Source organism: Phymastichus coffea, unplaced genomic scaffold (genome assembly GCF_024137745.1).
Source record: "Phymastichus coffea isolate CEN01 unplaced genomic scaffold, Cenicafe_Pcof_1.1 PCOF00067, whole genome shotgun sequence".
NCBI classification, from domain to species: Eukaryota; Metazoa; Arthropoda; class Insecta; order Hymenoptera; family Eulophidae; genus Phymastichus; species Phymastichus coffea.
The window spans coordinates 679,865-705,020 of NW_026706878.1; the positions used below are offsets into that span (position 1 = coordinate 679,865).

Genomic DNA, 25,156 nt, shown 5'->3' on the forward strand with positions numbered 1-25,156 from the left:
ACACCCCGCTCATACCTTGGGTGATAGGAAGCGGTAGTGGTCGATTAGGCCGAAATTTTAAACCTCAACCGCATCCTACACCCGTGCGGAGGCAAGATGGCTCTGTTGTCAGCTCAAATCGACAATTGGGCATTAGAGCTGACCTCCGCACAGCGCGAACACTATTTAGCGGATTTGGAGCTGCGCAAGGATGGAAGTGTCATCCAACAGGCGGCTAGGCTTGGGAGATGGTTGCTGGGTGAGTACACCGCCACAGATTTTCAAGAGACCACGCACAGCAAAGAGGTGGCGGGGCGCAGGAGGCGAGCCCGACAAGCGTGGCTCGACACAGTCTGTGACGAGTTGGAAAACTCCAACGCGGATGATAACAGCGACCATCCCCTCAGGATCATCAATAGGGAGGGAATATCATTGACTGATATGTCAAGGACATTCACCTGCCCGGATGAGGATTCTGAGGGTTTAGCCAGCCGCCAAGAAGAGGATGAACTCATCCAGAAGGCCCTCCGCACGCAAAAGCAGGAGGAGAGGGAGAGGAGACAGAGCAATCCGGATCCCAGGTCGCAGGAATCCTGCACTCGGAAGGAACCTCAGGAAGAATTATCCTTGAGTGAAGCCTTCCGGGAAATAGAGTATCTGAAGGAGGGAGTAGACCATAACCAAAAGTTGGTAGGTCGAATCCTAGAAACCCTTCAGACTCTGCAGGGATTACAGGTGTGTGCGGAGCGCGAGGCGCAGGACATGCGCATACGAATTCGAGAGTTGGAAGACGCAATGCATGATATGGCCAGTGCTAACCGTGCCTCTCAGCGTGACTCGGTTCAACCGCGCTCCGGACGTAATGTGGACTTTCAGGACACATTCACCTGTCACTACGACTCGGGGATTCCGGGGAGTACACCGGTTCCTCCAAGACCAATACCTAGGAGAAGGGACGTCACCACACCGGAAGTCCTCCAACAAAGAGGAGGTGAAAAGGATCCGGAAGTTTATGGGAGATCCGCACCCGTTCGACAGAGGAGTCGAAGCGGATCATCTGGCACCGGACAGCAGATATTCTCAGGGCTCTCCACAACCTAAGATGTTGAGAAAATTGATGGAAATTGAGGTTTGCGGGCAGTAGGGCACAGAGCGTAGATACGTTTCTGTCGAGGTTGGAGGATCTGCGCGTAGGTGCAGGACTAACTGACGACGAAGTGCTTTGTTCCGTATCAGAGATCCTCGAAGGTAACGCGAGGACCTGGTACGATAACAACAAGTACCAGTGGCTCAGTTATGACGAGTTCGTCGCGGACGCCCGGGATTGGTTTGGCACAAGTACGCAACAGTAACAAAGGCTGTTGCAGGAAGCCCAGAACAGGTTCCAGGGTGAGGACGAACTAGTGCGAGATTACGTGTCCAACCTGGTGGCTCTTGTCAATAGACTAGAACCGCCCATGCCCTTGGAGAGGTTATTAGACCTACTCCATGCAAACCTCCTTCCAAGAATCCAAATCCAGCTGCGTCGTAGCGAGATGACGTCGATACGCGAATTCAACAGGAGGGCGACCGAGGTACAGAACACCTTATCTTATGGTCGCCGTCCACGTGTATTCGCTGACCCCAGCTCGACGATCTTCCCTCAGCATGCCTACCAGCCGAGCAAAAGAACGGCTGGTAGTAAATCCCAAACCGCTGCAATGGCAAGCGAAGGGAAGGCGCGTGTGAAGCAGGAGGGAGATCCGCAGCGCGGACTGGGCGTGGAGAACCCCGCCAGGAGGCCTACCGAACAAGCATCGGTATCGGCTACGCAAGCTTTCACTTCTGATAAGAAGATGGAAGAACGTCTGGAGGGCATCGAGCGGATATTGCGCAAGTTGGCCACTGACAAGCAAGGCAGCCCTCCAGAACAGCGTAAGAGCCGATGGCGTGGAGGAAGGAAAAATTCTCCTTCTTCCAGGTCTCCTGGCGAGCGGCGAGAAGGACAGAGGCGGAAGATAAACTTTACTAAGCCTCTCCAGTGTTCCGCTTGTGGCAAGCTGGGTTTTAGTCGCAAGTTCTGCCCAGATTGCAACAAGGGAAACGATAAGGAGAGCGAAGAGAAGAGGTCATCTTCGCGCTTCCAGTAAATTCGACCTCTCGCTGCGGGTCGCCGATGGAAAACAGCAAGTTGTCGGCGACCCAGGGATCCAAACAAGTCCTGGAAGGGCATCAAGAGAGCCCAGTACATAGCAGTATATTACAGCGAAAGGCAATTGAACCCGATGTCAGCCCTCGGCAGAATAGTGGAGTGGTTATCCTGAAAGGACCAGATGGCCACATACAGGTTGTGGAGGAGGGGGAAGACCCCAGGGAGAGCCTCTCCACACAAAAAGCTCCTCTGCCGAAGGGATCCACAAGTAGAAGCCAGCCCACCGTCGTCGCGGCAGCGGAAGGAAAAAAGCCGCTGAAAAGCACGATGAAAGGAGGCGAAGATTGGACTCGTGGATATGACTCAGAGGATGAGACCAGGTGGTGGTTGCGGGTAGACATAGGTGACTTTAAAATTAGAGCACTCTATGATACCGGCGCCTCATCCACGGTCATGGGTCAATTAGGGCTGAGATTGGCATCGGAGATGGGACTCGGGTTGAATGTGACCAGGGCGAGCGATGCAAGGCTTGCTGATGGACGCCCGTGCCCTATAATTGGTCACGTGATGTTCCCTTTTAAAGTAGGGGGAATCACGAAGACAATCAGAGTCGCCATTACGCCGCTGCTCACAGATGACTGCTATGTAAGCGCGAACTTTATAAGAGAGTTCCGCGCAATTTTGGATCCCGATGAGGATGAATTATGGCTTAAGGACGCCCAAGTGAAGGTACCAATGGAAGTGGCTGGAATTGATAGTACGGCATTTCTCGCACCGGTAGGACTATGGGAAGCCACGGAATCACAGCTTGAAGAAATTGAAGACCTCGTCAGAAGGTTGATTCCTAACGGGGGTCAGGCTTTAGGTTGTGCCGTGGGGGTTGAACATGAAATAGATGTTGGAAATGCTCGACCCATCAAACAGAAGTACTACCCAGTCTCAGATAGAGTGCGAGAGGAAATGCACACGCTGGTCAAAGATATGCTGGAAAAGGATGTTATCGAACCAGCGACCAGCGGATGGTCAAGTCCAGTAGTAATGGTAAAGAAGGCAGATGAAAAATATAGGTTTTGTATGAATTATCAAAAGGTAAATGCAATTACCAAACCTGATGCCTATCCTTTACCATATATGAACGACATCCTAAGACGAATAAGGGATGCAAAGTTCATATCTACTTTGGACTTGAGCAGTGCGTACCATCAAATTCCCTTAAAGGAAGAATCGCGTCCAATATCAGCGTTTACAGTTCCTGGATTAGGGCACTTTCAATTTAAGAGAATGTCCTTCGGACTGTCATACGCAGGAGCGACCTTCCAGAGGTTGATGGACAAGGTGATAGGCCCGGATATGGATCCATTCGCTTTTGCTTACCTTGACGACGTAATTGTGGTTTCGTTGTCCTTTGAGGAGCATAAGCGGCACCTAGAAGGGGTATTGAAAAGAATTCTAGGTGCGGGCCTAACCATCAACAAAGATAAAAGTCACTTCTGTAAGACGGAAGTCAGGTACTTGGGAGTTCTTGTGAACTAGGACGGAGTAAGACCAGATCCCGAGAAAATACGCCCGATATTAGAATATCCAACATCCCGGACTGTCAAACAGGTGAAGCGGTTCATGGGAATGACCTCGTGGTATAGACGTTTTATACCCGACTTTGCCATGATCGCTGAACCTATAAACCGCCTGACAAAGAAGAATGTACGTTTCTCTTGGGAGGAGGAGCAAGAACGAGCTTTCACGAGATTGCAGGAGGCGATGACTTCCGCCCCAATACTGCAATCACCCGATCCGAACGGTCCGTTTGTACTGCAAACTGATGCTGTGTGGTCAGTGATGCAGTGGGATCGGAGCAGTTCTCGCGCAGGATGTCGGTGCAGATGAGCGTGTAATAGAATACGCCAGCCGATCACTCAACAGTGCCGAGAGAAATTATACGGTCTCCAAGAAAGAGTGCTTGGCAGTGGTATGGGCCATTGGAAAGTTCCGGCCGTATATTGAAGGGCATCACTTCAAGGTCATCACTGATCATAGTTGCCTGAAATGGCTCCACAATATGAGAATTCCCACGGGAAGATAAGCGCGATGGGCGCTAGCATTGCAAGGCAATGTCTTCGATATCGAATATCGAAGAGGGGATCTCAACGTAGTGCCAGACGCTTTATCTAGGGCCTATGAGGAGGAGGGGATTGAAGTGAGTGCTATAAATAGTCGGCCGGAGACCACTGACGCCTGGTATTTGCAACAATACCAGGAAGTATACCAGGACCCACGCTCTCACCCTACTTGGAAGGTGGTAGGAGGGAGACTGTATCATTATCAGCCTGATGAGGATGGTGAAGGGTCCATCGACAACGATGAAGCGTGGAAGCTTGCGGTGCCTAGGGAGAAAAGGTGCCAGGTGCTCCAGGAAGTCCATGATGCTCCTACTGCAGGACATCAAGGACGAGAGCGTACGTTCTCCAGGGCTAGGCGCTTGTACTACTGGCATAAAATGTATGATCAGGTCAGGGAGTACGTAAAGAGTTGCCCGGTATGTCAGCAGTGCAAGGTGGAACAAAGAGCACCTTGCGGGCTGATGGGTCGTAGACAAGTATCACGACCCTGGCAGGTGGTGGCCGGTGATATCACTGGTCCATTTCCCAAAAGCTCTCGAGGTTTTGAGTATATCTTAGTATTTGTAGACTTGTTTACTCGCTGGGTAGAGTGTGTTGCGATACGCAAGGCCAATGGGAAGACAATCGCAAGGGAATTACACGAGAGGATCGTCACTAGGTTTGGTGCGCCAGAGGTATTCTTGTCGGATAATGGAACCGAATTTAAGAATCAGGAGGTCGATTCATACCTGCAGATGAACGGCATCCAGCGCGCTTTGACTCCCGTGTATCATCCCCAAGCTAATCCCACAGAGCGAGTAAACAGGACACCCAAGACCATGATCACGTCTTACGTAAGCCGTGATCATAAGAGCTGGGATGAACACTTGTCCGAGTTCAACTTCGCGTTGAACTCGGCAACTCATAGTGCCACCGGATATAGTCCTGCGATGCTCATGTTTGGGCGTCAGCCGGTACCTCCTTTGACGTTCAGAAGAACCCAAGATCAGCAGGCCCTTGAATGTTCGGAGGGTCAGGCTGTAGAAGATTGGGCCGAACATATGGAGAAGCTTCCTAATTTGTGGGAGAGAGCTAACTCCAAGTCAAAGGAGGAAGCTGCGCGTCAGGCGGCTTATTATGACCGGAAGAGACGGCAACCCGAGTTTAAGGTCGGAGATTGGGTTTGGAAGAGGAACAGGATTCTATCTTCAGCTGCTCGAGGTATTTCAGCTAAATTAGCGCCGAAATATGCCGGCCCGTACGTGATTGAAGAGGTTTGTGGTTCCAACACGTACAGGCTAAGCAATCAGCTGGAGATTCTGTCTGAGCTCTTCCATGCCATGGACCTTAAACCATATTACGGTCCGGGTGAGGATGGGGAAAGCGAGGAGGTCATCGAACCTCGCGAGCCGCCAGATGAACTGCCGTCGGAGGATGCGAACGATTCCGCGAATGCGCGCGAAAATCCGGGAGAGGATTTATCGGATAGCGAGCGGGTCCAATTAGCAGCCCCCACGGTCGTAGATAAAGTTCCCACCGAGACGTCGGATTTACCGGTATCTGCCCCAACTAAGAGAGGTCGAGGTCGACCTCAAAAGGCTCCAGAGGCGGTCACCGGTCCAGCGAGGGGCTACGACTCTCCCGTGAAAGAGAATAGAGGGAGAGGTAGACCTCGAAAGACCGTACCCGTCGTACAAAGGACGGTTGGGCCGATAAAACCGAGCGGTAACCGACGAGGACCAGGACGTTCCCACAAAGAATCGCGAGGGAGCGTATAACTCGGTGGGATGCGGCTATTATTAGGATTTTTTCTTCGCGCAGGGAGATTTATCCGAAATTTGTTGTTTTTGGATGTTTCTGATGGACCGGAGAATCGTCGTCGAAGAGGAGACCTTCGAGGTGGTCACGCAGATGCTCTTAGATCTGCAACTGGGCCCTGATGCGACGCAGCTAATTGAAGATCTGCGGAGCTTCGCCAGGGTCTAGTTGGAAGGGACCACCCGAAGGGAGAGACGCAATGCCTCGGTGGCAGAGGTTCTCCGGGATTCATCGTGGGTCGCCCCGAAGAAGGCTTCTCGGGACGCGTCGACACAGACCGAGGATCAGGACTGTGTCGAACGTCCCAAGTCTACAGTGGACCAGGGGGTGCAGACCCTCAAGTTCGGCGTAACCCTTACGTCGGACAGTGCGAGCCAATGCCCAGGACCCAGGGAAACCTGTGGGGCCTCGCACTGGGTCTGCAATCATCCCCGGATCCCTGAGCAGCCTACTCTCCTCCTTGACTTCAGACACGTGCGTCTGGGGATCAACGAGGTGGAGAGTGCCTGGCAGTTCACTCAAGAACTCCAGTCTCAGGTGCAGGAGCATCTGAGACGCTTTTTGAGCCGCCAGGGCGCAGAAGAGCTGCTCGGGGAGTGGGCGGGGACGGCTCATCGTCAGAGGGCCTACGGAGAGGCCCTGCTGCGGGTGGATAACGGGCAAGAGTCCTCCGCAGCGCTCCCGGCGCCGGCTCAAGAGAAGAGAGCCCCGGGAGCTACTGACGCTGGACCGACGCTCACGGTCCATGTGGACGGGCGCATGGCTCCTGATACCACCATCGTGGTCAGGTCGCAGGATGGACGTGCGACCGCCACGGTGGGAGGCGTGACCATCACCGCCTCACAGGGAGTCAGTGCCCAGCAGTCCCCTCTGGCTGCTGAGCAGCCATCACAAGATCGGGAGGCTGCTCAATCTCGGTCGCAGCTGAGGGGCTGCTACATCTGTGGGGAGCCTGGGGTGACCAACTCCCAGCGGTGCCCGAAGAAGGCTACACACTGGCGCTACCCGAAACATCGCGCGCCAGGTGTAGCCAAACGATGATGTAGACCCTGGAGGGCAAATAAATTAGCCGAAATAAGGAAGGGAGTTTATTATTTTGTTTCCTTTCCTTCTTTATTACTTTCAGGTTCCTGATGGCAGCGAATCGCGGGTATTCGTCCTGCCCGGGTAGTCAGGACTTGGAGGGGGCTGCAACGGTAGTCGATTCAATTAATCGAACCGTTCGCGATTCTGATTTTCGCGCGTTAGTTCTAAGTATTGAGAGAGCGAGGGGGCGCGCGATCTTTTAAATTAGCAGGTACATCTCAGCTGTTACGTGTGTAGTACCGCCAAAATAGTTTAGCACAGTGTTTCACCGATTTGCCAATAAATAGTTTACTTGGATTTTGGATACGTGTGCAAGGGTGAGCGACGAAGCAGCAACAGTAGCAGCATCACGGAAGCAGCAGCAAAAGTGACAGCAATTATACAGCAGATTTGCGAACGAGGAAGCACAGCTGATTCTGATCTGAGGAGCACCTTTAATTTGCTTCAACAATTACGGCTGATCACCGTAATTGCATCGCAGGGTAGGTGCACCTCCCTTAATTATCGCGTGACAAAATACATTTGATATTTTGTCCAACTGTGTTAGCGTTAATTTTTTGTATTCGCGTCGAGCGTTAGATCGCGCCAATATTCGTATCTTCTCTCTCTCTCTTTCTCACCGAAAGTAATTTAATTGTAAATCCTATTCGCGTGCGTCAGTCTTTCGGCCCGACAAAGACTGTAGAGATTTTTTATTAATAAAATCTATTAAACTTATTCGCCGATTTGGTCATATAATTTTTCCTAATAGTTTAAACAATTGAAAAAGGCTTAGGTTTTAATCCGATTATAGCTAGGGGATTAAGTGGATTAGGAGCAAAGTCGATTACACTTAAAACTCATAGAGTATCACAAGGCACGTGACTTAAGGTGAGTTCAACTCTGCTTGATCGCAGACAACTAAGTTAAGGCAGCTGACGTTAAGGCGAATACACGTATTAACATACGTGTTAACGGAGCGGCGGTTTGCTCTGCATCGTGGGAGTTTGCTCTTAAATAAATTTCTCATTTTGCAGATTTATCCCACCCGTTACAAAACAGTATTTAATCCACTTGTGATTTGGGGATTTCAATTTGATACTGTTGTGAGGATAAACTCTATCAATATACTTTCACAGGTACTTTTTATACATTCTTGATACAATTGATAAGTGAAATTGGCTGTTTCAACTATAAAAGCATTTTAATTAAATATTAATTAACTACTTCTTTTTTTTCAGGATTGGCTGGAACGCTGCTTGAATTTACAAAACTTTACTTTTACAAAACTTTACTTTTAAAATTTTACTTTTACAAAACATTACTTTTACAAAACTTTACTTTTACAAAAACTTACTGAAAATAATTAAAACAACAAAAATCAATAACCAAAATAATAAATTAAGAAACATAAGCAAACCGAATAAGTATTTTAATCATATAATTTACAAGAATTATCACAAATTGAAAAATAAAAACTTTTAACTACGTTACAATACTTGACAACCCACCTTTTCTCCACAAAACATTATATTATATTAATAGTATATCATATTTAATAGTATACTATATTCACAGATTATCAATTATTTGTTTTTCTGTTTTAAAGAACCGTTTAATATATTCAAAGCTTATTTTAATCTAAATTTTATTAGGTATTAAAAATTATTTTAAGACATATGAGTATCGCCTATTTTTAATTTGAAAGTTTGTTTCTATTTACATTAATTACAGTCTATAAAAAATCAGATTTCATTGGCATTTTTTTAATATTCTTTTTTTCTGTTATTTCAATCATACATCTACAAATTTCTATTATTTTCACTTTCTATAATCATTATGCCTGCTAGAAACATTAGACGAACGCCTGAAGAACAACGAATTTTTCAAGAAGCTAAACGCCTTCGAGATAGCGAAAATTTACGTCAGAAACGTCAAGCAGCTCGAGACGCATTGAGGCAAGGATCTACAGGAATAAATCAAGATTACTTAGGTCCAATGGATGTACTGTGTTCTCATTGCAATGCTAAACATTTTAAAGATGAAAAGATTTCTAATAAAGGTTTATCATTCAGTGATTGTTGTAGTCATGGTTCTGTTTTATTAGATCCTTTACCCACATTTCCTTCTGAACTTCAATCATTATTCACAGGTGAAAATCCGAAATCATACTTATTTATGAAAGACATTAGATCATATAACAATTCATTAGCTTTTGCTTCTTTAAATGCAAACTTATTTGATTTTAAACCTAATCGTCCTGGTCCATTTTGTTTCAAAATACAAGATCAAATTTATTATCAGATAAATACAGCATTATACCCGAATGAAGGAGAAAATCCATCATTTGGACAACTTTTTATAGTAGATCAATTAGAAGCATTAGAGTATCGTTTAAGTAACAATTCTAGATTAGATTTTGAACTTTTACAATCTTTGGATACAATTATACGTGAAAAAAATATTTTTGCTTAATCTTACGAAATGATGAGAGTTGAAACTGAAAGACAACAATCATTACAAGGTAATAATAATTCCACTGAGCCTGAATTGCAGCTGTTATTTACTTTAAAACCAAATGTAGATCGAAGAAGATATAATTTTCAACGCGTTAATCAAGTTGCTGCAGTATTTTCAACAACAGCAGACGGAGAAATTCCAGAATCCTATGTAACGATTAGAAACAAAAATACAAAAGATTTAAAATTTGTAAGCACAATGAATCCTAATGTTGAACCTTGAATATATCCGTTATTTTATCCATACGGTACTCAAGGATGGCATGAAAATATATCGCGCATTAATAGTGATAAATGCGTCTCCCGAATGGCATATTATAGACATCGAATGGCCATAGGACCAGATGAATTTAATCCTTTCATTATGGGTGATAGATTATTTCAACACTGGGTAGTTGATAGTTATGTTAAAGTTGAAAAAGATCGAATACAATATTGCAAACATCATCAGAAAGAATTGAAAGCTGATACTTACAAAGGACTTAGTGATTACATGCAAAATACCGCTGAAGAAGTTGGCGGACAAGTAGGTAAAACTATTATTCTTCCATCGTCGTTTACTGGATCACCACGTTATATGCAGCAATGTTATCAAGACGCTATGGCCTTGGTAAATGAAAAAGGTAAACCGGATATTTTTCTTACAATGACATGTAATCCGAATTGGCCTGAAATCCAGGAAAATCTTTTACCTGGTCAACAAGCTTCTGATAGACCAGATATTGTAACACGAGTATTTCATTTAAAGAAGGAACGACTAATTGATTTAATCGTTAAAAAAAATTTTTTTGGTGAAGTGGCTGCTTATGTTTATGTAATAGAATTCCAAAAAAGAGGTTTGCCACACATGCATTTATTGATAACATTAGCAAATGGTTATAAGTGGACCACTCCTGAAATTGTTGATAGATTTATATCAGCTGAATTTCCAATCAAAGTAAACAATCCACGTTTATATGATATTATTCTAAAACACATGGTCCACTGTCCATGTGGTGATTGGTGTACGGAAAACGGAAAATGTTCTAAGAATTTTCCAAAAAGTTTTCAAGAGGAAACAACTATGGATGAAAACGGTTTTTTTAATTATCGTCGAAGAGATACTGGTTGTATTCATAAACAGTCTAATGGCAATGAAGTTAATAACAGTTGGGTGGTACCTCATTGTCCAGATTTATCAGAAATGTTAGATTGCCATATAAATGTTGAAGCAGTGTCGAGTATTCTGGCTGTAAAATATTTATATAAATACATATACAAGGGTCACGATGCTGCAACAATTGTTGTCCAAAATTCTGAAAATGGTATATCCATTTATCACGATGAGATTTATCGGTTCATAAATACTCGATATGTTGGTCCTGTTGAATCAGTCTATCGTTTACTAAGTAAAATATTACAAGATAAAAGCCATACTATTATAAGATTACCTGTACATTTACCTAATTATCATCCCATCATTATTTCAGATAATCCTGTAACATTAGAAACTCTAAATAGTGCAAGTAGTATGTTGTTAGATTACTTCAAATTGAATCTTGAAAATGAAACTGCAAGACTATATTATTATTCAGAAATTCCACAACATTTTACACATATAAAGAAAAAAAATGGCAATGTAAGTAAATGGAGTACTAGAAAGAAACATTTTAATGTAATTGGACGCATGTATTCTGTCAGTCCTACCCAATTTGAATTATTTCATCTAAGAATGCTATTATTACATGTAAAGGGAGCTGTAAGTTTTGAAAGCTTGAGAACCGTTGATAACACAATACATCCTACTTTTGCCGCAGCTTGCCTAGCATTAGGCCTGATCGAAAATGACGAAGAATGGAAATTAGCACTAGAAGAAGGAACTAAATGGATGATGCCACAAAGACTTCGTCGTTTATTTGTTCGAATTCTCATACATTGCCAACCACTTAATCTAGAAGAGCTTTGGGATCTTTTCAAAAATCCAATGTCAGAAGATTTTTCTCGTCACCACGAAGAAAGTATAAGTCACAGATTGGCCTACTCTCACATCAATACCTTACTTAATGAAGAAGGTCGTAGTTTAGGAGATTTTCCTACAATGGACCAAGCAGTTGATACCGAATTTTTTATTCAAAATCAATCGAACGAAAATAACACAGGCCGACAAAAAATTTTACCAAGAACCCGAGTATAGTTTTCCGAAGGTTTTTTGCGCGCTGAATCCGAATCCGAGGTCAGAATTACTCAGGTGGCTCCGGTTTTCGAGATATCCTAACCTTAAAGTGCAAAAAACGCGATTTTTGCCTATATTTGAGGTTATGTAGCAAAGAAAAGAAATGTTTTTTCAAAAAACTGTATACATCAAATTAAAGTATGAGTTTTCTTCTTTCAAATGCCGTTGAGTATGCTCGGATATCTTTTTTTTTCACGAAGTTACACAAATTTGAAAATTTCAAATTTTATGAATTTAAAAAGCACCACACCATTCAGCCCAAGCTATCTAACAAGTAACCATATTAAAGAGCCACTCACCAATTTAAACCAAACTTGGAAATATGACAAAACACTAAAAAAGATGGCAGATTCAAGATGGTGGATGAAAATCATAGAATTAGCATATTTTTGGTTGGAAATTAGTACTCGGGGGTTTTCGAGGTCGCTGAGTTCGAATATACTACCAAAATTTCGTTTTTTCAAATCCAAGATGGCGAACGCCAGATAGCGAATTCAAAATGGTGGAGGATATTTTTTTGAAATCAATATTTCACTCGAAAAATAGTAACTTGAAGGGTTTCCAAAACCCCCGAGAATGAGTTTTTTTTATCGAAAAGCAGTTAATTAAACTTGCTCTACCCAGGGTTATATGGGTGAGCCTGTTTAGGGGTTGGCAGGGGTGGTTTCTACCCGTAAGAGAGCATTTTGTAAATAGAAGCACGATGCTCACAATATTTTTTAGTGTTTTGTCATATTTCCAAGTTTGGTTTAAATTGGTGAGTGGCTCTTTAATATGGTTACTTGTTAGATAGCTTGGGCTGAATGGTGTGGTGCTTTTTAAATTCATAAAATTTGAAATTTTCAAATTTGTGTAACTTCGTGAAAAAAAAAGATATCCGAGCATACTCAACGGCATTTGAAAGAAAAAAACTCATACTTTAATTTGATGTATACAGTTTTTTGAAAAAAAATTTCTTTTCTTTGCTACATAACCTCAAATATAGGCAAAAATCGCGTTTTTTGCACTTTAAGGTTAGGATATCTCGAAAACCGGAGCCACCAGAGTAATTCTGACCTCGGATTCGGATTTAGCGCGCAAAAAACCTTCGGAAAACTATACTCGGGTTCTTGGTAAAATATTTTTGTCAAATTCTGTCGGCCTGTGTAATCCTTCAAATGTTGACAGCGGAGCTAACATATCTTTAGAACAAATGGCAAATCTAGGACAGCAACGTTATAACACGTTAAATCCTCAACAGAAACAAATAGTTGACATCGTTTTCGAAGCGGTTCGTAATTTAGATTATACAGGTGCTAGGTGCATTTACATGGATGGACCAGGCGGCTCTGGAAAAACATACGTTTATGAAACTATATATTATAAATTAACTTCAGAGAACATTAAAATATGTTCAATGGCATTTACCGACATTGCAGCTACATTACTTCCAAATGGAAAAACTGTACATAAAACTTTTGGCTTACCAGTACCTCTATTTCAAGACTCCTCTTCTAATATCAAAGCACAATCTCAAGAAGCTCAAATATTAAGAGAAACTGACATATTTATTTGGGATAAAATTTCAGTGGCTCCAAGATACGCCTTAGAAATCGTAAATAAAACTTTACAAAATTTTATGAAGAATAATTTACCATTTGGAGGAAAAATTATAATAGTAGGAGGAGATTTGAGGCAATTGTTGCCAATTAAAGTTCGAGGAACTCGAAGTGAAATATTAAGCCTTTGTGTTGTATACAGTGCAGTTTGGAAATATTTCATCAAATTTTCACTAACTACAAACATGAGAGTTTTACCAAATGAAATAGAATTTTCCAAATTTTTATTAGATATTGGCAATGGAACATTGAATGATCAAAATGATTGTATAAATCTTCCTGAACACTGTATACTTCCCCCAACTTCTAACATAATTAAAGATATATTTGGTACATTAATTCGAGATAGGAAGTTCCAAGATATGCGTAAATGCGCTATATTATCTGCTAGAAATGTTGACGTAGACGATATTAATAAACAAATTACTAATTTATTAGATAAAGATTCTGAACGTATATATACTGCTATCGATACCGTTGTTAATAACAATGGTGAATTAGATGATCTTATTTTACCAGAACATTTGCACAATTTAAATCCACCAAGTTTGCCTCCTCATGAATTACGCTTGAAAAAAAATTGTATTATAATGCTCATCAGAAATATCAGTATTAATGAAGGTTTGTGTAACGGAACGAGATTGCAAATCATAGATTTATCAAATCATTTAATAAAATGTAAAATTTTAACAGGCGATAAAACTAACGAAGTTATATTTTTAAATCGCATAACGTTGTATTCTGAAAATGATTATCCATTTTCATTTAAGAGAAGACAATTTCCAATCAAACTGGCTTTTGCAATGACAATCAATAAAGCTCAAGGACAAACTTTTAATAAAACGGCTGTAGATCTTAGAAGAGACGTATTTAATCATGGACAACTTTATGTAGTAATGTCCAGAGTTCGATCTTGGGATTCCATCAAAATATACTTAGGAAATTATTCACAGTTAAGAAAAGTAAAAAATCTCGTGTATAAAGAATTATACCAAGAATAATTCACAATTTGCAAGTTATCGAAATTTCAGTAAATTGAAAATTGTAAATTATTCTTGGCACTTACATTCATTAAAATTTAAATAAACTTTTTTTTATTTAAATTTTTAAATAAACTTTTGTCTAATTTGCAAAAATTAAATAATTACTACAACATATTCAAACGAATAAAGATACAGCGCGCGTAGCGCGCTTGATAGATTCTAGTTTGTTGAAAATATTAAAAATAGATGTTTGTTCGATAAGTATTATTACATCTGAAGTTAAATTTTAATGATTTACAAAGAAATATCTAGACTATATTATGAATACTCAAAATATAACAATAACCATATTGTACTCAGGTAAAAAAAAATATCAAAATGTTTGATAAAATGATCAAAACGATTAGAAAAGTTTAGAAATTTTTGTTGTTACTCTACGAGTATATTAATAGTTTCAATTGTAACGGGGTTGCTACCGTCTTTTATTTAATGCGCGCGATCGCATATACGAGCGTGCGGGATTATTCGAATATTCAAATACAAAAGCCGGAGAGCAGGAGGGAACGAGTGTCAGTCAACCAACTATCTACGAAAATGAAATCAGTACAGCGTAAATAAGGTTAATATCACAGACGGAATCTTTTATTTCCTCTAACTAAACAGCGCATTAGGCCCGCGTGTTTATGTTTACAGTGGCGCGTACGACAACAACATGCAGTGTTGGATCGCTCGCCGCTCTTTGTCCGGAGAGATATTACATGCACGCTTTTCGTTGAGCACGGCAAATTAGTTACTAGTATTGCTATCGCGGTCGCGAAATTAAGCTGGCCAGCTTACCTTAATGACGACTGTTCGGCAGCAAGAGAAACGTAGCACACAGCGTATTCAGGCAAAGTCTTTCAGTTCTTTCTCGCTGATCGCGAACTCGCGCGCACACGATTTCGCCCTTGATGGCGAAACACCTCACACACACACTTGACTCCGCAGGAGATGGCACCGCTTCTGCTGGCTCAGGACGACACTCCGGACAGCTCGGCAACAACAATCAACTAATATCTGCGCTGCGTTCAGGCAATCAGGCTGCGGGCCTCGATTTTTGCGGCTTGTGTATCGGTAGCTAATTCTCCACTCGTAGTGTTCGGTATCAGGTACGGCTCCTGCTGGCTTGGATTAGCTCGTCTCGGCACTCGGGAAAGTTCAGGAACTATCAACTATCCCACCTTGCACAGCTTAGCGACCGGGTGCTAATCTTCGACTCCCTTCAGGCGATATCGATAGCTGATCCTCGACTGCCTCATTTTCATACGCGCGCGCTCCGTCCCGTCGCGTGCCGAATTCCCTCGTCACATTTTCCCCAACCGGTAGGTGCTGCCCTCGCGGGCAGCCGCACGGTTGGGCCGTTAGCGCTAATAAGACGTTTACCGTCACACAATATAATAATTGATAACCCATTCCTCTTTTAAAACATGAACTTAACTAGCGGCCATTCGTGCACGTAATTAGTATTGACGATCAAAGTGCACGAATACATCTATCCATTATATTTTCGTAAGCAGAATCGTACTGAATGCGCAATATATTTTTAACTATAAACATAATAATAACGACGACGAAGCTTTTCTATATTTAAAGACAAACATAAAGAGTTAACATATTTAATCGAATGCTTTGATTAAACACTTAATGTGAAAAGTGATATGCTCTCTTAAGAGGATGTTTTCTGGTAAAGTGTTTCTCAAAAGCGACGATGCACAAGAGAAAAAGAAACTGCTCTTTTAATTCGCTAATCACAGAAAGGCCATTGATAGATTTGAAATAAGTTTTAAACGATATATAATAGTGTTTGGCCATTAAAAATAGCTTGTACCCATTATTTTTTTTATAACTATTATTAAATATAAAAAAAATTATTCTAAACGGTAACTACAAATAACTAAATAAAGCTGTTTTGAAATTTTATGACAGTAATCAGAACTTTTTGGAAATTTTTTTGAAAAAATCATTTTTGCTTGGCTATTTTTTACGTGCATAAATATTTCAAGGGTAGTCGATTCAATTAATCGATACGTTCGCGTTCGGTAGCACTCGCGATGCTAGAGCGAACGTCTAAGAGAGAGAGAGAGAGAGAGAGAGAGAGAGAGGAGGTGCGCGAGAGTTCAATTTTTCAGTTAATACTCAGCTATTGTTCGTCAGAGTACTGCCAACATTTTCTCAATTGTGTTTTCTCTGTTTGCCGATCGAAAATTTGTTGATTTTGTACGTACGTGAGTGGTAACGAGGTGCTGTAGAGATAAGCAGCAGCAAACCTCAGTAGCAGAGAACAGCAGCATTAAGTGCAGCAGTCACCGATCTTCGTGATCGAGGCAGCGCCGCCAGTTCCACAGGAGCACCAGTTATAATGCAACAACAATTACGGCTTATCACCGTAATTGCACCGCAGGGTAGGTGCACATCCCTTTTTCTACGCGACAAAATACTTACGATAGTATTTTGTCAATCGCTACCAATTATGCATTCGCGCCGAGCGTTAGTTTTCGTGGTAGAATTTTGAATTCTCTCTCTCTCTCTCTCACTCTCTCTCTCTCCCTCCCTCTCTCCCTCTCCCCCTCTCTTCCCCCGTATTATTGTAACAAATTGTAAATCCTATACGCGTATGCAAGTCTTTCGGCCTAACGAAGACTGTAGTTTTTTATTGATAAACGTTCTTGATTTTATTCGCCGCATTACGTTATTTCGTTCCCTTTTAGGTTAACGGATCCGTCATCGGTTATTGTTTCAAACCAATTCCATCTAGGGAATAGTTGGAGTAAACATTAGGTCACTCACACCTAAGTAAGCAAGTGTCACAAGTCAGGTGACTTAAGGTGAGTTCAATTCTGTTGATAAAGGAGACAGTGGAACGAAAGTATCAAACGTAACGGCGAATACACGTATAATCATACATGATTAACGGAGCGACGGTTTGCTCTGCACTGTGGGAGTTTGTTCTTTAATAAACCAAATTTGTACCAGCTAATCCACCTCGTTACAATATATAAAAAATTCTGCTCTACTTGCCGCGATGATCCTGTTAGTAAAATACCAAACTGATTTACACAAAACTCTACACTGGTATCACAAAATTATTTTTAAATGATTTCTTGGTTATAGATTGTAACGGAATGTGATTTTGAGAGGGACTATGCCGTGTACAAATTGCAGGTTTGCCTTGTGTACGTGCGCAAATGAACACGAATTGCGAGAACGTTGCCGCTGCGTCATACAATGCCGCACACTTTAGCGGTGTTCTGTGAATTTTCTAGAAGATTACCCCCACGGGCAATCACAAACGCCTTCGCTGCGGCAATCCTCCCGCTGCTACCTTACCGTAGGGGCGGATGTCCTTGCCTTATGGCAAAGTTCCTGTTGGTTGCTACCGTTATTTTATTCGACAGCCTCAACCTCGCTCGGAAGTATTTAGGAAAATTCAGCTAACTGAAAACGGGCGCGAAAGCAGGAAGTCGTTTTGCCACAACAAACGTACCGATAAGGGAAGAAATTCTACTAATGAGCCAGTCAATAATTATCTAACATAGAACTTATTCATCACTAAGGCGTCCTTTATTGTTTCGACATCCATATATAAATTTAAGGCCTGCGCTACTATCATGATTTTTTGCACGTGGTATATACGGGCGCCGCCATCTTATCGGCTGTCGCGTACGAGCTACGCTCACTTGTTTTCGCTACAATCACTGTGCACGCGCAATCGCCTTCTATCGTTTTTGCGCGAGAGCTCATCTAAAATGCGCGAAAATATTAACGCGAAGCTAACCGGCTTACCTCGCGAGAGCAGCTCATAATCGTGTCGTTACTCAGGTTAACCTCGTTTAGTCTCCTGGTGTCACTGGAAAAGTTATCTATTTTGAGTTGGGCGTCCGCCGAATTGCTTGCGCACGATCTCCTTATATACCAGTCGTGGCACTCTTCTTTAAACACGAGGACTAACCGCGCTCGGTCAGTACTCCGCGAACAGCTATCGTAGACTTTTGTTCTCTATGTCTATCTCTCTTCCTGCATAGTGCGCGCCCTCAATTCATGTCCGGCAGGTGCTGCCCCTCGCAAGCAGTCGTCCTGACGAGGTGAGAGCGCAGATATAACGTTATAAGATATAATAGATTAATTTGACATACGTGAAAAATAGAACGGCACGTGACAGAACATATATATGAATAAAGAAGAAAATATAGTCTAGCTTTCAAATATATAAACATTTGGTGACAGTACATTTGGGTATATCACCGTTGCACAGTTTACGTTATTTTAAAGTCAATCGAACCCATAAAAAACGAAAAAGTAATTTATCTGTTAGAAATTGCTATTTAAATATCATTTTGCCTTTTATGAAATGGAATAGCCATTATTTGACATTTTATAATTCATTAAATGTTACTAAAATATAATAACACAACATAAAAATACAATTTTGTATAAAAATTCTTTTAATATTCAGCTAATATTTTTAATAAAGACAAAAATGGATAATGTTCAGTAAATATTGTGAACGTAATTTTGAACGTGCAATTTTGAAGTAAATGTTCATGTACAAGACATTTAAATGTTATTAAAATAAGGACATAACTTTTTTTAATTATTTCGTTTTCAACTCTTAATATGAATTGTACATAATTATTTTAAGTTTACTTCATACAAGTAAAAGTTAAAACAAATGCTGGACTTTAATCTAGATAATCATTGTTTATTACGTTCTTGATTTGTTGAAGCTTTTGATGAAGTAAAAATTTATAACAAACAAACAATAAAAATAATTATTTTAGTACAGCTAATTGAACAATATCAAATCACAAAATTATTTGTTTATTAAACAATTTCATATTAAAAATTATTGATTTCTTTATTTCAACGAAATTCCATGCTATTACAGAATACAAAACTTTACCTATATATAGGCATCTATATTTGCAGTAAATAGTTCGCTGCCATGTTAGAGTGGAGTTTGGCTGCCATGCCGAGGATTACCGAGTGCCGTTGACTATCGGCGCGCGCCTGAAGGGGTGATAGAGGAGAGCGTCAACTGTATCGCGTCTTCCCCTTCCACTTTATTCACGTAAAGTTTCTTATTTATATTTGATCTCAACTTTTTAAACTCATCTCAGTCAAGCTTGAGCCATGTTCGTGAATACATTTTCTAGTCTATAATATAGTCTTCGATGTTATTATGATTCGAGTTAATTATGATGTGAGAATATATAATATGAACGAATTCCAAATATTGAATGTTCCAACATGTGTCGAAAAAAGATGATAAAAAATTTGAATCATAGTGCATCACATGAAGAAAATAGAGAACGTATTTGTTTACTATGTTTGGTGACTTCAAAAATCTATTGAAGATTTATGGCCCTATTAAAGATAAAATTGAAAAAGTCATTGGACTAAAAATCTGATACCTACTACCTTATGTGATTTATAGCTTATGTTAGAGAAAGTTGTGTCAATTTAAAGAGGTGGAGGATATAAAAAAATCAGTGTGCATCGTATTAATAATTTATACAAGTAAAATAGGCATGTTTTTCCAATTTGTGATCGTGTACTGATAATTCGATTGAAAAATGAATAATTTGGTAAACTGATTTTTTTTTCATATCCATTAACTCTTTGAATTTATACGTATATCTTTCTCTGGTATGAGTTATAAATCATATAAGGTAGTGAGTATTAGATTTTTAATTCAATTACTTTATCAATTTTAACTTGAATAGATTTTTTGGTGTCACCCAAACGTAGTAAACGAATACATTCTCTATTTTCTTCGTGTGATGTACCATGATTCAACTTTTTGAACAACATTTTTTTTCGATATATATTGGATCACTCAATATTTCGAATTCATTCATATTATACACTCTCACGTCATAATTAGTTGGAGGACTATATTATAGACTAAAAAACATATTCATGAACACGGCTCAAGCTTGACTGACAGACATAGACTATTTTTCCACACATTTATACAGTCTACTCAAGTTCCTGGAAAAACTCAAATATAAACATTATACGCGAGCAAAATAGTGATTGTCCACACGTTATAGTTTACTTTGACACTTGTGATATTATACTTATTGAGTTATAATGACCATCTTTTTGATTTTCTTTCAAAGATTTATTAATGAAATTTTATGTTTCAAGCTGTTATTAGATTTTCACAAATTTTTTTTTCGATTATAAATTTGAAGTACGATGTCAAATTTGAATTTTATGTCAAAACTCACAATGAATAAGTTATTTTAGGAAAGTTTCTAATGCAAAAAGAAAATAAAAGAACTGTCCAATTAAAAAAATAAGCGTTTATATAATAATTATATTTGACCAAGAAACTTTTAAAAGTACCGTATCAGCGATTTTAAATGAATGATTTCTTGTTAAAATAAGAAATTTACAAGATATCTATCTACTCAGATTTTAATTGTTAATCGATTTTATTTAACTTGCCTTCCTAGTCACCGTGGCATATATTTTATCTCATCCTATCACTGTGTTCACCTCTTGTATCGAGAAAACTTCTAAGTAAATGACACTTTTTGAAAAAAAATGAAAACAGCTTCAAGAGTTAAACAGCTACCTCTCAACTATAATTTTTATTGATTTAATTTATGTAATGTGATAGGCAACAAAAGTAATAAATTCATTGCATGCGCTGCAGTTTTGAACAAAGATTGATCTTATTGAATGAAGATACGAAAAAATATTTACTGAGAAAAAATGGGGTCTCTTGCTTTATAAGCTACAAAGTTATGATTTTTTCGACAAGCTGTTGAAGAAAGACATTTTTTCCAAAAATCGATATTTATAATAAGCTAACTGATTTCAAAAAAAATTTTCAATACTTTAAAACGAATTTGAAATATAGGATAAAATTTGTTGAGATTGCGAAGTGGCTCCTGTCCGAAATAGCTTGAAAATCCTATTTTATTCCCTTCCGATTACCACTACAACTTTAGTAATTGGTCTAGATGAACCACTAATAAATCAATCGATGCACCAAATATAAAACGCTATGGAAGTCTTATTTTGATATGATTTTTTTTCAAAAAAGTATAAGCTTATAAAGTCAACTGTTTTCAAATCAATAATAATTTAAGATACTAATATACTCTATGTTAAAAAAAGTTATACCTATAGGGCACTCTCGCTTGGATATCCGAAACGAAACCCTATATAACTTAGTGGAAATGACTACTGGGCTGTATTGACTTGAAATAATAAACATAGATTAAGCGTCGTTACATATTCGTTGTTTCAACGTAGTCGCATTCACTCTCATACATCGGTCCACGTAAGTTGTATGTTTAAAAATAGTCTAGTAAAATGGCATGAACTGTCAGCAGTCCGTGTATTCTTACGTTGTACACCACTATCACCTAATTGAGCGTCAGCTGCACGTAACTCCAATACATCACTGCTAAGAACATAACAAATTTAAGCTTCGTGGCTGAATCATTACCAATATAGTTTAAGCAAAATGTTTTGAGCACGTAATAATATTAGGAAAAGGGAGTAAGTATTCGCGCTCGACTTGCTCAAAGCACATAAATAATATTAATACGTGCTAGCATGCATAAATGCTTATAGTAAAGCGACCTATAAAAGCCAAGCCAGCTATTATTCCGATCGTACAATTAGATCAAGAAGGACCCATCGTCTGCAGCATTATGTTTGGTAACGGTATGCATAGATTTTTGTGTTGATCGTAATCGTATCCCCACGGACATTTGCAGTCTTCATCCAAGCATTCTGGTATTGGACGTACTAAAATCCAAGATGCACACTCCAAGTACTCAAAACTAGACTAATTTGTTTACATGCTATTGTTTTGAGTTTTAAGATACAAGAGTTTTTATAAATGCAGTTTGATATAACATTGGATTTGTAAACAATTTATTATACATAACTACATATGCTAACAAGAAAGTGTATCATCAAATTAGAAACAAGTTTTTGTATTTAATTCATATAAAAATCATAAGAAAAATATCATCAAGAGTTATCTCGATCAAAGATGTCTGTTTTTAAAATGCAGTAAACAATAAATGCTCATCATCGTCAGATCTTATTACTTAGCGCATTATACTCTACCAATTGCAGTCTACAGGTTTCCAATAAACTAAACATTTGTGGTTGGAATCTTTAACGCTTAGCTTATTCAATAGTAAAACTACAGATATAATAATATATATGTACACGATAAAAGATACTAATTCACACATTAATAGTCCAATACATGGAAAAAAAGAGCCGAATAACCTTCAATGCAAGCTGAGTTATCTCAAAATTGCGCTTTATCTTCGTTAGGTTCATATCAAATTTTCACATTTTAAACAAAGACTTATCTTTATCAACGCTTATGTATTATTTTGCATGCATTTATTGTGCAACTATGAATCATTCATTTGTTTACTTCAAAGTGATAGCTGCAATTCCAGTTAAAGACTATCCGATGTTCAAATCTCATGTCAAAAAAGCACCCAACAAAAGGCTAAAATAGATTAAAAAATTGAACTTACGATCACGTATAATCTCGCCAGATCCATGATCAGAGAAACTCTCATTTGATCTTATACATATACTATTTCGAAATGACCATCCTTCTGGACACCAGCACATTTCTACTTGGCATTGCGGTACAGGATTTTCTAGCCCAGCTAAATCACTACCAGAAGTGCAATCATAGCCGCTACCTAAAATATTTTCCATGTAAACTAGCAGTCCTACTAATGTTGGTGTTCCTTATTATCCTATAGTTTCTTTCTTAGTAGTAATCAAAATTAAACTTTTAACATTAGTTTTTACATTTTTCATATCGTTATCTATATTAATTGTTTAAACTTATGTCAAAAAGAAGAAAATATTGCTGTGATAGCAAAGATTGAAAGAAAAGTATTGTTTATATAACATATAAACAGATACAGCGAATTAGCGAGAACATTTTTATATCAGTATTGCTAAGTAGAGACTAGAAATAAGCAATAACAAGGTTACATTTTTTTCATATATAGGATGGTAAAAAGAGATTGAAATACCTGAAGATTTTTTTTTGCTCAAAATAGAATTTGAAAACTTCAATATTTTTTTTTGTAATTTTTTCCGTGCCTTCAAATGGAATACTCTGTTTTTAAGCCTAATACTAAATATGGTTTGAAGTCGGACCCAACTAGATTAGAAACTCTTATATTTTATTGCAGATTAGGATTCTACGAAAAATTTCACATAATTTTATTTCAAATTATTTTACCTACTATTAAAATAATTAATTTTAGAAAATGAATGTTTGAAATATTAATTACTCGTGGAGAATTTTCTGTTTGTTTATCTCAATTAAAATCCTAGAGATATATGAATTTTCAAGTCATTTCAAATCGTTTTGATTAAATTGAATATTTATATTTTCTTTAGAATGCTTTCTTAACATGAGCTTCCGGGCCTCTGACGATTCGTGGTGTTTTCTACATGTTTTTAAGTATTGATTACACATACCCCCAAAAAAAGGATTTTCTGTGCACGGAACAAAACGACTATATCCTTGTTTTTAGAGTCGCTGAATCCGAATCCGGTGTCCGTTTGTCTTAATTAGGTCAGGTTCAAGGTAATTTCAAGATCAAATATGTTTATTTTGCCAAAAATGAATTTTTAACCGTAGATTCTGAAAGAAGGAAAAATTTTACATCTAGATAAATATTTTAGTTTTTTTCATTATAACCCCCAAGATTATTTAAAGAGCGCTTTATGTTGTTAAATAAATGATTCATATGTCAATTGCAAAAAGACGAAAATATTGTTTCATGGGACCTTGGACTACTATACTTATATGTTTGTAAGATAGCTAAATCCGAATCCGAGGTTAGGTTTTCTCCATTAGATCAGTGTCAAGGTTAAGTCAAGGTCAAATTGAGAACATCCGATGAATGTAGGCAAATAGGGCCGGTTATTCATATTTTTGGGGTCGCTGAGTCTGAATCTGAAGTCTATTTTTCGCCATCATGTCAGGGTCATGGTTAAAAACAAAACTAAATAAAACAGACTTCGGATACGGTCTTAGCGACCTCAAAAATATGTAAATATGGTAGTCTAGTCCTTTGAAGCAATATTTCCATATTTTTGCAATTCACACATAAATCATCTATATAACAACATAAAACGTCTTTCAAATAATATTAGGGGTCATGATAAAAAAAACTGAAATAATATCTGAACGTAAAATTTTCCGTTCTTTCAGAATCTATAGTTAAAAATTCATTTTTAGCAGAATAAATATATTTGACCTTGAAAATGACCTTGTCGGATCAAACGAACACCGGATTCGGATTCAGCGATCCTAAAAACATAAGGATATAGTGATCTGATTCTGTGTATGGGAAATTTTTTTTTGGGTCTGTGTTATTCATAACTGCTGTTTGAAATCTCCTTCAAAAACTTTCTAGCAATACCTCCAACAATATAATTGTAAAAAGTTGTATACAATTGTAAATTATGTATTGTAAAAAGATTATACAACATTTTGAATAATATCTTATAAGATAATATTAGCTTTTGGAAGGATTCGGTTTCTTAAAATTAAGAATAAATATTCATTGTTTTGATTACATTATGTTTTAAATACTCTACAGAAAATAGTTTAACAGTGTTAATTACAGGGACCTTGGAGGCCATTCAATTATTCCTATTTGACCTATCCATTTATTGAAAAAATTGGTATCA

At 39.0% G+C, this 25,156-nt stretch overlaps 1 protein-coding gene across 1 annotated transcript in view; it reads right to left on the reverse strand.

Annotated features, from left to right (window-relative positions):
* Nucleotides 1-25,156, reverse strand: part of LOC131667519 (nidogen) — a 425,923-nt gene that overhangs the window by 128,760 nt on the left and 272,007 nt on the right. The window contains exon 11 of the mRNA XM_058940985.1: nt 22,966-23,139. Coding sequence (XP_058796968.1) covers nt 22,966-23,139 — 174 coding nt within the window. The remainder of the gene's footprint in view (nt 1-22,965; nt 23,140-25,156) is intronic.